Source organism: Chaetodon auriga, chromosome 23 (assembly GCF_051107435.1).
Source record: "Chaetodon auriga isolate fChaAug3 chromosome 23, fChaAug3.hap1, whole genome shotgun sequence".
NCBI classification, from domain to species: Eukaryota; Metazoa; Chordata; class Actinopteri; order Chaetodontiformes; family Chaetodontidae; genus Chaetodon; species Chaetodon auriga.
The window spans coordinates 15,709,544-15,725,790 of NC_135096.1; the positions used below are offsets into that span (position 1 = coordinate 15,709,544).

The 16,247-nt window shown below is 43.6% G+C and overlaps 1 protein-coding gene across 2 annotated transcripts in view; it reads left to right on the plus strand.

Moving 5' to 3' along the window:
• The window catches only part of LOC143315793 (fibroblast growth factor 14-like), a 51,622-nt gene that overhangs the window by 23,960 nt on the left and 11,415 nt on the right, over positions 1-16,247 (plus strand). For both annotated transcript variants that reach the window (XM_076723219.1, XM_076723220.1), the window contains exons 2-3: positions 6,135-6,245; positions 9,827-9,930. In XM_076723219.1, the coding sequence (XP_076579334.1) occupies positions 6,135-6,245; positions 9,827-9,930 (215 nt within the window). The remainder of the gene's footprint in view (positions 1-6,134; positions 6,246-9,826; positions 9,931-16,247) is intronic.

The following is a 16,247-nucleotide window of genomic DNA, read 5'->3' on the forward strand; positions in this document are numbered from 1 at the left end:
TCCTTTTCATCCCTCCATCCCTTCTTTCATATTTGAAAGGACTGGATGAAAACAGCCTCCTCTTCTCTCCTTCGCTCACCTTTCTCTTTCTTTTGTCTCCTCCTCCTCCTCTCCTGTCTCTTCTTCAGTTCCTCTGCATTTTTGTTCATTCTTTCTCTTTTTTTGTCATCTTTCTCCCTTACCTTCATTCTTCTCCTCCTCCTTGACTCATCAGCCCTCCTCCTCTCCACCCAATCCTCTCCACATACCTTATATCTCCTCATCCCTCCTTCCAGCTCCATTTGACTTTTTTTCCACCCTCCTTTCCCCCCTTCTCTCATCCTTTTTGCTCCTTACCTCTGTCCCTCCTCTGTGTTCCCAGCTGTGAGGGCTGCTGGTGAAAGCTTGGCAATGTCTACAATGTCTGTACTCTGTGTGTGTGTGTGTGTGTGTGTGTGTGAGAGAGAGAGAGAGATTTGCCAGCATCCCCTACTGTCTTCCAGAGGTTTTGTGAAGGAGAGGCAGGAAGACTCAAACTGATCTGCAGCCTTCATATCTCGATCAAAGATGTGGTTCAGTACAGCTTGAATTTACATACTTTTATCAGTTTGACTGACATGCAGTCAGATTTGGCTTTATTAAAAATGTGACGTCGGTCCACTTGTGATCTGATGGAGGCGATGTCTCGTCCACAGCTAGTCCCAGTATGTTGTTATTAGTAATTAGAAGTGTGAGTGGAGAATTCATGACACTGGTGTGGGAGGATTTTACTCACGCTATTTAAACCCTGCAGTGAAATCAGCCTCATTAAAGAGCTGCGAACCCACCTAAAACTACTTCATCAGTCAGATTCCGAGTGGAGGATTTGATTGTGACATGATGGGCAGGATTTCCCCGCCAAATTAAAGGATAATCACTGCCACAAAACGTTGGCTTTTGGTGACTTCAATCAGGAAATAAATAAGCAGCTTCGAGGAATTCACATCGGCTGAGTCACAACAGCAGCCAGGAGAGGTGTTCTGATATTACACGCTGCGCTGAGACGCACCTGCTGTAATATATCCACGTCAGACAGGGCTTAAAGCCTATGTGTGGATGCAAAGCCAGGCTGGAAGCAGCACGCTCCAGGTTTGATTCAGCAACATTTAAGATACGAAAACACATTTTACACCACCTTTTATAAATTAAAAAGACGTGACGCGTGGTGGAAAAAAAAAGATAAGAGACAATAAATTGAATTTCCAGCAGCTTCGTCTGGTCGTGCGTCACACAAACAAGGCCAGAAAGATTGAAATGTGACTGATTTCAGCCTGTCTGCAGTGGGCAGCCTGTGTGTGTTGGTTTCTGTTCTGCTCTGACAGACGGATGCTGGGCAGGTATTTTGAATCATAAAGCAGCAAGAAATATCACGGCTGTCAGTTGGAATGGTATTTACTTAAAGCATGAAAATATACTGTCTCATTGGTGGGAAAGAGGAAATGCAGCTGAAGTGGGGGAGTGTGTGTCTTATTCTCATTATCGAGTCATCCGTCAATAGTTTTTTTGATCCATTGTTCAGTCTATAAAATCCGTATTTCCCACAGCCTGAGGCGATGTATTCAAATGTCATGTTAGTCAGTTATATTGTCATGTTTTTCACTGTGTCAGCCCAAATAAGACACAGGCGGCTCATATCTATTGTACACAACTCCCTGTGTGCACAATAGAGGGTCCTGTCCTCACCGAGCCATGAACCCTGCGTAGTGACCGAGAGGATGAGATTACAGATATGACAAAATAAGGATTTACTGCTGAATTGAGGAGCTTAGCGATGCATGAGGACCTTACGTCCACTCACGTTGACGGGAGCCTGTTGCACATTTTCAGGCAAGGATACCCCAGGGGAACTTTTAATAAAGAAAACAGCCTAAAACCGAGAAAAATATTATTATCAGAAAATGGAAGAAAATGTAATAAGAAGCACGTCTCCCATCTGGTCCCTGATCACCTTGAGATCCCCCAGGAGGAACGAGAGGAAGACGCTAAATAAAAGGACATCTCAGCCGCTCTTTCGCCACATGATCCTGACCCCGACTTGGAGAATCGTTGTTAGTAAAATGGGTTTCCACAGATCAGAAAACAGTGTCAGTGTTTGTCACATTAAAGCTGTTAGTCGTGGTTAATGTTTGTCAGTGCGGCGTGGCTCTGTGGTCAACACTGTCACCTCTGTTTGTCTATATGTTAACCCTGTGATGGACTGGCTGTCTGGATGGGGGGGGGGTTCCCTGGCTTTTCAATCAATGCATAATGATCAGCAGGTATTGACAGATGTCATTGGTGTCACTCTCCTCATTGTATTCTTGTCAAGGCAGAAAAAACCTCTGAAAAGTCAATGCAGCAGGACAAATTCAGGTTAGTGTAGACACATAACAGACTGCGTCATTGCTTCCATATTAGAGGTGTGGGACATTCGCTGTAGCTCAACCACATCTGAATGGTTCTTAACAAGAAATCACCCTTTTCAGCACCCTGAGTGTTTCCCTAATCACCGATCGCTCTGATGTAAATGAGGATGAGACGCTGCTCGTGGATCCTTCACTTGGGCGCCGTTGTTTGTGCGAGGTGGTGCGTGTGAAGAAGAGGGAGAGAGAAGGTCTTTAATGCGTCGCCTGTCTGAGACACCCGTGTTGATGTTTCGTACCGTGTTAAACACTGTGTTTAGACTCAGACTGGGGCGAATTATCAGACAATGTGACACGTCAGATCAGCTGCTTGACGCTCTGACTGATCAGATCAGATCACATCGTGGTGAGAACGTAGCTGTGTGTGTGCGTGTGTGTGTGTGTGTGCGCGCGTGCGTCTGTGCGGATGGGGGAATACCCTTCCACTGGAACGGTCTGGAATCACGAGACTGTTGCCATGGCAACGCGAGGACGGGAATTTCCCTAGTAACAGACGGGATGTGGAGGTTCTGGGAAGAGCGGGAGCATCACCTTGGCGGTTGTGGGAATGTCACTGGAATGGGAGCGAATGGGGAGCTGGATGCCAGGTGGATGAATAGACACATAAATAGATGATGAGTTGATGCTGAGTAGATGCAGCAGGACCGTCCCCCGTGGAGAACTATTGATTTTTCATCTGTTACAGCGGGGAGCTATGCAAACACCAACAATAACTCCATCTGAGACTGTAATTGTACTCATAATGGGGCTGGATAAAGTGATTAAAAATCTATACCAGCAGAAATGACATGAACGTAACAGCGACAGTCAAACTAATCACTGTAGGACCAGTTAAAGAGTCTGGACTGGGAGGGGATCGGTGAAACCTCCGGCCAGATGTGATTGGTCGTCTTCTCCGTTTAATGGCATGGGTGTCAGACAAAATATGCATTTAAATTAGAGTCAACTAATATTGGTAATTTGCTTTAAGCCTCGATACAGATAATTCTGAATATAAACGGTGAAATGATCGACTGTGTAAGACATCAAAGTGCAGAACTAAATTAGTCCTCACGTGTAATGAATCAGCTCCTCGGAGCGGACGTCACAGCGCAAGATGGCATTTTCATTTTTACAGTCACTCAAAGAGAGAAAGAAGTTGTTTTTCAGTGCTGCGTGGGGTTGGATATTATTCCAAATTTTATGATACTTGTGTTTTTTTTCTCTCCGCAATATCTTGAGAAATGTAAATGTTTTCCTACAAACCCTTAAAAAAAATTGCGCTGCCTTGAAAATTCCCATCGGCTGAGTCACAACAGCAGCCAGGAGAGGTGTTCTGATATTACCTGCTGCCACTGAACAGCACCTGCTGTAATATATCCATAGCAGACAGCTTTTGAAGGCAGCGCAAAGACGCGTGTATAAATGCAAAGCCGGGCTGGAAGGCGCACTCTCATCTGCGCTTCCGGGTCTGATTGAGCAACATCTACGACACAGAAATACCTTTTATTATCTTTCATAAATTAAAAAGACAGATGGAGCACAGAAGACATGACACATTCTCGAAAAAAGATAAGAGCTAATAAATTAAATTTCCAGCAGCTTCGTCTGGTCGTGCGTCACACAAACAAGGCCAGAGAGATTGAAATGTGTCTGATTTCAGTCTGTCTGCTGTGGGCAGCGTGCGCCTTGGTTTCTGTTCTGCTCTGACAGACGGATGCTGGGCAGGTATTTTGAAACATAAAGCAGCAAGAAATATCACGGCTGTCAGTCGGAATGATATTTACTTAAAGCATGAAAATATGGACTGTGCTGCACTGTGGCAGGACAAGGAGAAAGAAAGAATGCAGGTGCAGCGAGGAGTGTTTGGGCACAGGGTGCAGCTATCAGATGTTTCTATCATCAGTATGTCGATACATACGTCCAATCAACAGCGCAAAATCCAAATATATTTAATTTAAAATGATATGAAAAAAGAAAATTAGATTTAGATTATGGAAAAACGTTCGTATTAATGACTCGACCCTTTTTAATGTGGAAAACTCCTCAAACTCAACTGTCGTCTGCCTTAAGAAAATAGTCTAAAACTGGCAAAAATCTCAGTAAATATATGATTAAAGAATAATTAAAGAAGACTGCCAATCTGACCGGTGACAGTTTTCAGTGCTCAGTGCAGCCAAACAAGCATTTATGTAATGATGCAGGAGTTTATTTATGAGGGAAAATGCAGAAAACAACGTAACAGGCTACAATAACATGATGCAGATGCTTTTCTACATAAAAAGGTCACAACATACCACCCTTACCACGAGAAAATTAGTTCAGTTGAGTGTAATATGGATAATAATTACGATCACATTACATGTGCGTCGTATTTGTGTGTATGCGTGCATGTATGGGTGGACGTCTAAATGATTGTCTTATTCTGATTTCCAGCAGCCTCGCACCTCCATGTGATGTGCACGCAGCTGCGCTCCTCCTGGTCGTGGGGGATCCTTGGCAGCAGATCGTACAGCTGTCTCTCTAATCGAACTCAGATTCATTATCGACTGCTCCTCACAACATGCTAAGCAGTGTGCTGGGAATTTTGTCGGTTCAAGTGCTGGTTGCAAGCTTCAGTGCTCCTCTCCCCTCCTTCTCCCCTGCTGCACAAGATGGATCCTTCACAAAGATGGAAAACACCCCCGCTTCTCTCTCTCTCTCTCACTCACACACACACTCACACACCCTTCATAAACTGGGTCAGTTTTGGCTTTCTTCTGTCCCTGTGCATTAGGGTATACCTTTACGCATTCACTCTCCATCTCTCTCTCTCACACACACATGTTCAAAGGGGATTTCCTCCCTGCTTCAGCGGCGCCGGCGAAGGCGACGTCACTGCTCTGGTGTGTGTTGTATGGAGGGAGAATGGGTGTGGTCACATCGTGCAAGTGTGTGTGAGGAGCCGTATTAGATAATCAGCGTGTGTGTTTACGTGGAAAAAGCGTGCTGTCTATCTACAGAGAGTCACAGAACGGAAACCTGCCTGTCCGCACCTGCTGAAGAGGCATCAGTATTATATCACCTCATGCAGGTGTCTCCATCTTTATCCAGTGACTCAGTCCGTCTTTGTCCCTCAGCTCTTCCTCGTCCCCTTTGGGAGACGCAAGGAACAAACAGTGAGAGGCAAAAGTGACAGCATTATTTCAGCCATTCGAGTGTATTACAGTGCACTCATACAGCTTCTGTGTTAAACATTATAAATAAGCTGCTCTGGAGATCCACACAATTATCTCACTTTGATAAAGGGAATCGTACCTGCAAACAGACATTGGTCAATATATAAATAGTAAACAGACTATGGTAGATGCAAAGCCATTATGAAACTGCTCTGGACCATCAGAGGTTCAGAAATAATTTATCAATGTTATTCAAGTGGAACAATGACCACGAAGGAAGGATTAGTCCAAGAATCCTGCAATGGATTGGATGTGCCTGACTACCCTCTCCACAGGAAATCCCTCAGGATGCAGCGTGCGGTCACATTGTTCCTTAATGCCAAACTGTATTCTATCTCCAACCTAGCACTCAGGATAAGTGCAGAAATTGATTTCTGGGGGTGAATTTGCAGATAAATCGTTTTGAAATCGTTCTGTTGAAGCTGAAACTTTGCCTCATCTTAATTTTTATTAGCTGTGTGGCGCGCAGCGTGTTCTCAACTGTTCTCCCTCCTCTGTCCTTGTCTGTGTCGTGTAGAACCACAGCTGAAGGGCATAGTGACCAGGTTGTTCTGCAGGCAGGGCTTCTATCTCCAGATGGGCCAGGATGGAAGTCTGGATGGGACCAAAGACGACAGCACCAACTCCTGTAAGTAGACTCCCTACTCACGCCGTGATGTTTAGACCACCAGGTGAGCTCGGATATTAAAACACTTGAGGTAAAGACCTCATTTACAACACGGCTAAAAAGATCCCGAGATACACAAATAGGACGTTTAGTGAAAATAATGAAAAGCTAAATCAGTAAAATAATAAAACCTTAAGGATTAAATAAAGCAATTAAAATTAAGCCACAACAAGAACAGCTGGAAGGGACATAAGATGAAATTAAAACAGCATTTTAATTGCCATAAGGATAAAAAAGAGGTAAACAGGCCTAATACGTTTATATATTAGACATGTTTCCTACGAGCACTTCACACAAAATAGCAATTATGTTTCCTTCAGAACATGTTGTGGGTAATGTATGAATGTAATTTCTGAGACACGGGGCTTCCTGCTGACTGTGCATTCGCTTTAAGCATTCACTTCTGCCTCTGATGGTTGTTTAAATCAGGATATTGACCAGAGTTGTTGCACAGCGTTTCTTGATCCCAGAGCCGAGAGACTCTCTAGATGCAATCACCGGGACCCTCAACAACATCAGCGCAGCTTAACGAAGGCGCGTGTGCAGTCATTTTCAGGAGTTACATGGTGGTTTTCTTGACAATGCATGAATGTAGGCAGTGCAGCTGAGAAGGAGAGACCAAAGAGAAAAGGAGCATCGCTGCTCAAAACAACACAGAGGAGAGCTGCAAAATCAAAATTTCATCAGTGCGAAGGGAAAGCCGTGACAGTCTCCGTCAAGGCCAGATAGTTATTTAGAGACGATCTGTCTCTTGTCCTAGATTGATTTAATGAAGGTGGAGTGTTTTTTTTTTTTTCTTGGCTGTGAAAAGGTGAGACCAGCAGGAAAGATCTAGTTATTCTGAAAATCATTAAAAGCTTCAAGTGGTTTGAGCTAAATGACCGGCAGCCATTTTTAATGTTTGGATTGGTTGAAAATTCAATCACTGCAATCAGAGGATTTTGTTTTTTAAATCCTAGGTTATCGGACCTCTGCACCCAACACTGCCGTCACGGAGCAGCTGCAGATGGCAGTCTTATTGATTACCGATTAATGATTAATGAAGCTTTTTCTATATTCTGATGTGCAAATGCTAATCAGTAATCACTACAGCAGAGACTCACTGGTTCAAAGTGTCCGTTCCACGTTGGCTGAGCTGCTTGCTCTCTGCCATCGGCCTGTTGCAGCGATGTCCCACTTGTTTACTATAATTTCTTTATTTTTTTGGCAAACGTCTTCATATCAATCTTTGGCAAATGTCTTCACATCCCAATTTTTGAAATTTCTGCCACCGCTCGGCGTGCAGATCAAACAGAATTCGCTGCAGCTCCCACTTGTTGCCAAGCTTCATTTTCCATTTGTTTGTCAGTCTTTTCTGAGCCGTGTTCAGCAGAGGGGAGACATCAGTGACATTTCCTGCAGCATTTAAAGCGAGAGTTGTTACCATCCCTAATCAGCTGGGTGCATATCTTTATGTTAATGAAGGCTGTGCATGAGCGTGATGGTGGTTTAGAAAGTGTGATACTTACCAAGGATGATTACTTGCAGGTGTACTTTCGCATATTTAATAAATTCTTCTGCTCAACTCTGAATGCTGTCAATGTTGGTTCGAAGAGAGATTTAACCACCATTTCTATGCAACCTTGATTAATGAGGGCAATGATATCCCAGGTGTAATCAGCTCTTGATTGGAAAGAAATGGCTCCAAATCGTCCACTGTCACGGCCTTTGAGCAGGTCATTGTTTTAATACATCACTTAATACTGTCTCTGTGTGTGTTTCCTTATGCATGAAATAAAAAACGTCATTGACTGTCTTTTTGGAGAATCCTCGGCTGTTGTGAAACGTCGATCAGCCCGTCATGCTGTCCAGTGTCAATAAAACCTGCTCAAAATAGAATCAGCACACTGGAGGGGAAGCTTCTCACATTGTCTTTTAATTCACTGGAATCAGCAGCTTCAGCCCACACTTTTTCCAGCCGGCGCTTCTTAAAAGTTGAAGTAAACAGCGGTCCTTCGATTCGGCCGATCGCAGCGGCCGTCTTTGCTTTTTAATTCAATCATCATTCCGGCTTATCTCTCCGTACTGGAGAGGGCAACAACGTGCAAGAAGTTACACAATTCAGCTTTAGAGGATTAATTAAGAGTCAAGTGTGTTTAGACGACCGTATCTTTGACTCATGGGTGGATTAGTTGTGTAAGCTAATGTGGGCATGATTGGACAAAAAAGTATTCAACTGGAGAAATATTCAAAATAAAAACAGTTCGCAGAGAGGTCTGTGGATTGATCAGGGATATTTTGACCAGCACAAACAAAATTCTGTTCGTCTCCAGTGTGTGCTGGTGGAGGCAGAAATGTCACTGGTGGGTATTTCAAAACACTTTGTCAGTGCGAAGTTAACTGAAATCAAACCCGCTGGAGCGACTGGCTGCAAAAACCACACCGAAAACAAGACTACAAACACCTGAGACAATGCACCAACCTGCTGAATGCACGCAGACAGGCAGGACTCACCTTGACCTTGGTTTGACATTGTCTCTGTCATCGCAGCTCGACTGTATGTGCGGTCAGCTAAGTGCTAACTCTCTGATGAATGAGAAGAGGCATAAGCTTTACAGCCTGAAAGGACATAATATTGGTCCCATTTTCACATGAAAGAGGAGGTGGACACAGGAATATATCATAATGTAAAATTACTATAATTAACTAATAATTTTCAAGCTTCATCATTGTCATTTTATGCTTCAGAGCAAAATGTCAGTAACTCTCTTGTTGCAGCTCCTCCATCATTGTTTAATGGGACTTTTGAAAGCTTCTTCATTTGATCGTTGGTGATTGGTCCCCTGAGATGAATGTGATATTTGCTCATTTGTTATGTTGATTTATTGTCAATTGTTGCTGTTAATTCTGATAAATTTTTCACATATGCACTGCTATGAGAGAGCTTGTGCTAAACCTCCAAAGGCTTGTTCACACACCTTTAAATCCAAATGTGATGTAAAACAACACACAAACCACAAACAAAATCTTTTATAGGTGTATCTCCTTGTAGACAATCTGTGGGACCCCCCAAACGATGAGGAAATGAGTCTAAATATAACACAAGGGTTAAGTTTGAGTTTGTCTTTGTTTTACTTTAGTTGACTTCAGTAACACACTGTGTTTAAACTCCAGATTTCTTCAGATTAAAGTATAATTTATAAGCATGGTCACTGATTCCAGTGGGTGGCAGTCTGATAACTTATATGATGGAGATAATCTATAGATTATACACTCACCCCTTCTGAAAAACAGTGATGTAACCTTAAATGTATAGAGCTATAGACAGACTAAATCAGGATTATAATTGATTTTTCAAGCAGTGATGTGAATTTTCGGTCAATTTTTTTGCAAAACTGGGACTCTGAAAGCCTTGCAAGCAGCCCCCGGAGGCCACGCTGCTTCTTCACCTCACGACCTAACCAAACTGAGCAACTGACATTTCAGTTCTCAAAGCACACACGCACACACGCACACACACACACACACACACACACACTAAGTTTGTCTGTTTTTGTCCTCAGCTCTGTTTAACTTAATTCCTGTGGGTCTGAGAGTTGTGGCCATCCAATCAGTCAAGACTGGCCTCTACATCGCCATGAACGGGGAGGGTCACCTCTACTCATCGGTGAGCATTCACACGCATGCACACACACACACACACACACACACACACACACACACACACAAACACACACACACACACACACACAGTATGCGAGTATGAACCCAGAAGAAAGAGGACAGTGTCCGCAAGTTCTGTTGAATTTTCTTCACTTGTGTCACAAAAACATCAAATCATTGACATTAGAGAGACACAACGGGATGGAAGACATGTTTGGAGAGGAGGAGGAAGGAGGTGGAGAAGAGTAACTGGAGGGCAAGTGAAGCAGAGGAGGAGCGTTTGGCTGCTAGCAGATCTGCTTGAGTAGAATATGAATTATTTGCATGCTGACTCTTCAGAGAGAGTTCACACTCCTCCACTGACGTCTCCTTGCCCTCACATCATCCCTCTCTCCTCCCCTTCATTTCTTTTTTTGGGTGGAGATGACAGGAGCCAGAGAGGAGGGGAAAGGAGGTGATGGGAGGAGAAGAGAGGAGAGGAGAGGTAATGGAGAGAGGTTACAGGGGAGTAGACGTGGATGGGAGGGGAGAAGAAAAGAGGAGAGGAGATGAAAGGAGGGAAATGAAAGGGAGAGGTGAGGGGGAATAAAGGTGAGGTCAGGACAAATCATGAAAAAAAGGAGAGGGGAGAAGAAAAGATGGGTGGGAGGCAAAAGAAAGGAGGTGAGGAAGAAATAGGGCAAGGACAATGAGGGGGAAAAGATGGACAGGAAAGAGGGAAATGGTTGCAGACATAAGAGGAAAAGATGGAGAGCAAGGAGGAAAAGGCTGTACAGAGGAGGGACAGACAGAGAGGAAGGACAGAAACGCTCGTAGACAGAAGAGAAAAGGTGGAGAGGACGGAGGAAAAATGTTGTAGACCGCTGAAGGAAAAGGTTGTGGCCAGAAGAGGAAACAATGGAGAGGAAGGAGGAAAAAGGTTTCAGACGGAAGAGAAAAAGATGGCGAGGAAGAAGGAAAAGCGTTGGAGACAAAGGAATGAGAGGAAGAGAAAGGAGTAATTGGGAGGAGAAAGAAAGGAGATCTGTGCTGCTCTGCTGGGCTTTCTCAGTCTGTCGCCGAAAGTCACAGATGCATGAGGGCTTCCTGTAAATAATTGAAGAGGGGGAGTCCCCCCCTACACACACACACACACACACATGCACACACACACTCGAACACACACAGTAGAAATCCCTCTAAAGCTGCGTAGAGGGAAAGTGAGGATGTTTGATCAGGTTCCATCTCTAAGACTGATGTGCAGGCAGCTACATGATAACGAACATATAAATTACGTACAGCAGGTCGAATTTATGACGATGTTTGCGCTGCTCGATGTTTTATTGGCTCTTGCGACGGCCCCGGCAGGTGCAGTGTGTTGAAGTGTGCGGTAAAGATGGTGCCACTGTGCCCGAAGAGATACTCATTAAACATTACAAGGGTGCCATGGCAGCTCCGGTTTGTTTCATCCCGGCGTGAGCACTTTACCTTTATGTATTTGTGTAATTGGTCGGTTCAGGTTCACACGGACTGAGCGGCTTGTTTATCGTCTTTCATCTTGCCGGGTTAGTTATTGTAGAGGTGTCAGGAAGTCGATACGAATCAGATTCTAGTTTCTGTGGCGTCAACTAAACATGGTGCGCTTGTCAGCAGTCTTTGCTGTAATACCTTTGAGATGCTGCGTTTTTGCCCTTGGAAGATTTTTTATGTAACAACATGTTGAGTAGCAGACGTCAGCACGCCTTCTTGTAGGTATATCTTGCTTTTTTTTGCTTATAGTACATTCGTATATTGCTCATTTAATGACCTCTGCAGTATACTGAAGTAAAAAAAACATGTGAGCACGAGCAGACAAATCGATATTCGCGGTAAAAGAATGAATGAAGAGGTCCAATATGTAATTAATGGTGTTAGATTTAACTGCATGTAACAAGTTTTATGGTAAATCAAAAAATATAAAATTCAGCACCAGAGCAACTCACATGACTTCACATTCAAGCGTTCAACACGTGAGGTAAATTTGTCTCATCGGCACTTCTCAGAATTAACGAGGTGACTCTTTCAGATGTGGCAAACTTTTTTTTAATTATCAATCAACGATTCAATTCATCTATTAATCATTTAGTCTATCAGTTTTCTGAAGCTCAAGGTGGCACCTTTAAATGAACCCAAAGCCATTCAATAACATAACACTTAAAAAGCTTTATTTGGCAAATAAATCATCAATTATCAGAATTGATGATCCTTTCTGTCGAACCACTAATCAACTACTTATTATAGAAGTTTTTTCCTGTAGATTTTGGAGGATAAAACACAGTATTTGTAGTATTTATCATGCCTTTTTTAAACTATATATAGCGACATAGTGCTATCAAAATATTTTTACGATTGTGATCTCAGTTTTGTTCATATTGCCTACGACAGTTCCTTGTAACGTGCATCCTCTGCAACAGTTTTTCAGCTTGTTGTTAAATTTCTGCTTCTCTGCCCTCGATGAGATTTTTTATCCTCTTATTGCAAATTGTTAATGATGTACTGCAAACTTAGTTATACATGGTAGGACTATCGTATTAATCCCAGATCCCAAGCATCTGGCCCTGTGTGGCTGTGCGTGTACGTGTCCTGTGTGTGTGTGTGTGTGTGTGTGTGTGTCTTGGTCTTGGGCATGCGTGTGTGCAGCTAACAGATGGCACAGTGTGCAATGAGCTGCTATGTGATAATTATGGAGCATGCTGGGGAAAGTGGGAAAAAAAGTGCTGATGAGTTTGGGACTGTGTGTGTTTATGTGTGAATGAGGGTTGGAGTGACGAGAGTGTTCCTGTGCAAAAAGTGTGTGTAGTACGCACGTTGGTGTGTGTGTGTGTGCGTGTGTGTGGGCGTATCAGTGTGTTTGGGTATGTAGGTGTCAGGATGTCAGCTGTGAGATGAAGATGAAGACGACTTTTTCTGTAAAATCTTCACACATTTCCTGTAACACACCACTGTTGCTGCTACTCCTAATATTATTATTATCTTCTTCTTCTACTACTGCAGGAAGAGGGTGAGAAAACCCTGATTAGGTTAAAGAAGAGTGCAAGTAAACAAGTGATTTTAAAGCTAATTGACCGTAACATAGTTCTCCACAGAGACAAACAAGAAGCACATGTGAAGCTGTTTCTTAAGGATCTGATGTTGTAATGTGTATAATGTATCTACATCATGACTTATGCTCGTCTACAACAGCGCTCCCCCTAAAATCTGCTTGTTTTGAAAATCTGAATTGTGCTGACTGTCCACCAGCCAAGATTAGAAATGGAAATGTATTCCTTCATGCCAGCTCCTGTGAGTCAGACTGTTAGAGCCCCAGTCTGTCTGCTGGAGAGGTCCTTGGAGCCCAAACACCATCAGTTCAAGTCCATCCTCCATCCATCTTTGCCATCCTCTTGTTGCTCCTTTTACCGCCCTCCCTCCCCCCTTTCTCCTTTAGTCCAGGTATCCTCAGGTCACAGAAACATGTTGAAGTAAGCGACGGCAAATAGCCTGCAGTTAAATCTGAAAAAACTCTTGGTCACCTTGAAGGAAGTTTAGGTGTGTTGCAGAAATCTAGCAGCATAAACCCACTTAAATCCTAATGAAACAGCTCAGATTCACGCTGTAATAATCAAATAACTGAATTGAAATGACCCAGAAGTATCTTAGTGGAGGCCTGTTTGGATTCTCTAAATGCTAAGGAAAGGTTCCTCAATGCTTCCTTTCTTATCTCCTTTAGCATAGTGTACATTGATCACCCCTTATTAAAGGAAAAGAGATAATGCCATCCTGTAGCACCAGCACTTAAAGCGACGCAGCAATCATCTGCCGTTGCACGATCATGTCGCCTCGTGCCAGTGCAGTCGAGTCTTTTCCTAAGGTCTTTTGAATTCTCCTTCTCGTATTTCTTCCACCTCATGAGGTTTTCCGTCAAGGTCAAGTAAATGCGTTTCGGAAAAGACACAGGACATCACATTTTTTGGCTATTTGACCGCCTGCGCCTCGGTCAAGGTCGTACTGGGGACAGCTCCTGGTGCCGAGAAGAGGTCCAGCAGAGTTGCCAGATGAGTAACATGAAAAATAAAAACAGATTATAACGTTAGTTAAATTGCACATTAAAGGTAAATTAAAGACATGCTTATCTTTTCTTTTTGCACATCTTTAATTGGCTTTCTATTGGGCTGCAACTAACGATTATTTTCATCATTACTTAATCCACAATGTGATGGTTTTATGTGTGTAAATTAATCAGAGACCTTCCTCAACATTTTCTACACGGTGAATTTGTTCTTCCACTTCCTCTTCGCCTTCCCCACTCGGTGGTTTTCCACTCTACTTCTCTTTCTTCCCGAGCTGCAGCATGTTGTCATACAACAGGATGTTTTCAACAAACACAGGCGTGTGTGTCCTGTACGTATGTGCGTGTGTGTGTGTGTCTCGCACATGACTGTGTACGTAGGCGTGCGCTTCCATTCATCACAGGCTGTACAGCACTCAGACAGAGTGAGTCCTGCGATGGCTAGATGAGACGGAAGAGTGGCAGAGAGAATAAATGTTAGTCATGTGAGTCATGACACACACACACACACACACACACACACACACACAGACACACAATTTGTGGTGAATTAGTTGCTGGTGAGCCGTGGAGCCTCTTCAAAGGTGCATCTCTGTGCATCATGGTATTGAAGCGCCACATGGCAGATATCACACTCAAAAGCAGATTTGAACATTCGGTCAAAACTATCATTCGCTGATGATGTGTGATAGTCGTAGTTGATGTATGTGAAGCTTTTTTTTTATTTTTTCCTAATATCAATGCTGGACATAATGGATTGATGATGGATTGCAGGTTTGAGACACAAGGAGAGCAGACTTAGTCACTCAGAAAACCAAATAGGGCGAAACTCAAGAGCTCATAACAAAGCACAAGGGAGAGCAAAGTGGCCGAGACGTGTTACCAGGCTAGTGAGGACAACAATGTGGGAAAGACTGGCGAGGAGATCTGGCTTTATCCTGCGGCTGATGAGTGTGGATTGGCTGCAGATGTGGTGGCTGATTGGCGCTGGGAGCAGGTGTAGGTGAGCCGTGATTGCAGGGAAACGCCCAGTCCAGACACACACAAGGACAGACACAAGGAGAGACTAACGTGACACAAAGGGACAGGGGGAAAACACAGGGAGGAGGAAGGAGGCTTCCTAACAGAGAGCGAGAGCACCAATCAGTCTACCTTCATCTCAAATTCCAAAAAAGTAGTATCAAGTGATCAGAGACTCTTTGACATACAAGCCTAAGCCATGTGGCAAACCAGTGAAGCCCTACCTGACCCCATTAGAGGCACATATTCCTGGTAGATGATGCAAATTTACAGAGAGAAACTGTAATGTGAATGGGAATAACTCCACTGTTTAGCAGCGTGGAGGCTGAGGATAACACGATTTCTTCCTCATAACATTACAGTCCCTTGTGCAGTACAGTATGTTGATGCTGAAAAGCCTCCAAGCTCATGAATCTATTAGTCAAACAGGCCTTACAGGTCGTATTTCCTCGTCTCACCGGTACCTGAGTCAACAGACTGAGGGCATCCTGATATGAAATGCTGGTATTCATATGTAACAGCAGACCCTGTGGTGGCTCCGATCTAAAGAAAATACAGTCAGATCTTATTCAGAATTTCCATTAACAGCCGTGTGACCTGCAGGACCGCAGAGAGCAGAACCCCTACCTGGTCACTCAGTGTCATCTGTGCATGAAATGTAATAAAAGGCTACATTTACCAGGTATCCAGATAAAGTTTTAATATTTTAGAGAGAGCCTCTGCTTATACAATCCATTAGTTTCCCAACAAGTCCTTCAGGAGCATTTGTGCTGTGAGCTGTTTCTCCGGCTGATCCAATTAGAGGCCACACATTTTCACAACAGCATAACTGGATCAGGTGTGCCGGTCTGGAGTGGTTTAGGGACACCTTGGTGTTCGACACTGTGACTGGAGTCAGATTTATGCTCGGATTCAGTCTGTCTGGGCTCGAGGACATCCTTTCAAGTCCCCGCTCAAACCGCCCTCTTCACTTTTTTGTTTTTCGTATGCCGACACTCCTCCTCCTCGTTCTTCTCTGTGGGCTTCTTTTCTTTAGAATGATTTGTTTACCCACAATTCCCCTGGGTAATTAGTGCTGTGATAATAACTGGTGTTGGAAACAAACACACCCACTCAGTGAGCAGTGCACACAAACAGACACGCACACACATACTGTATATATACATACACAACGGGAAGAAAAACAACTTCCTTGAGCTTTGTCGCATTAAGTAATGTTACACGAAGAGCAACTG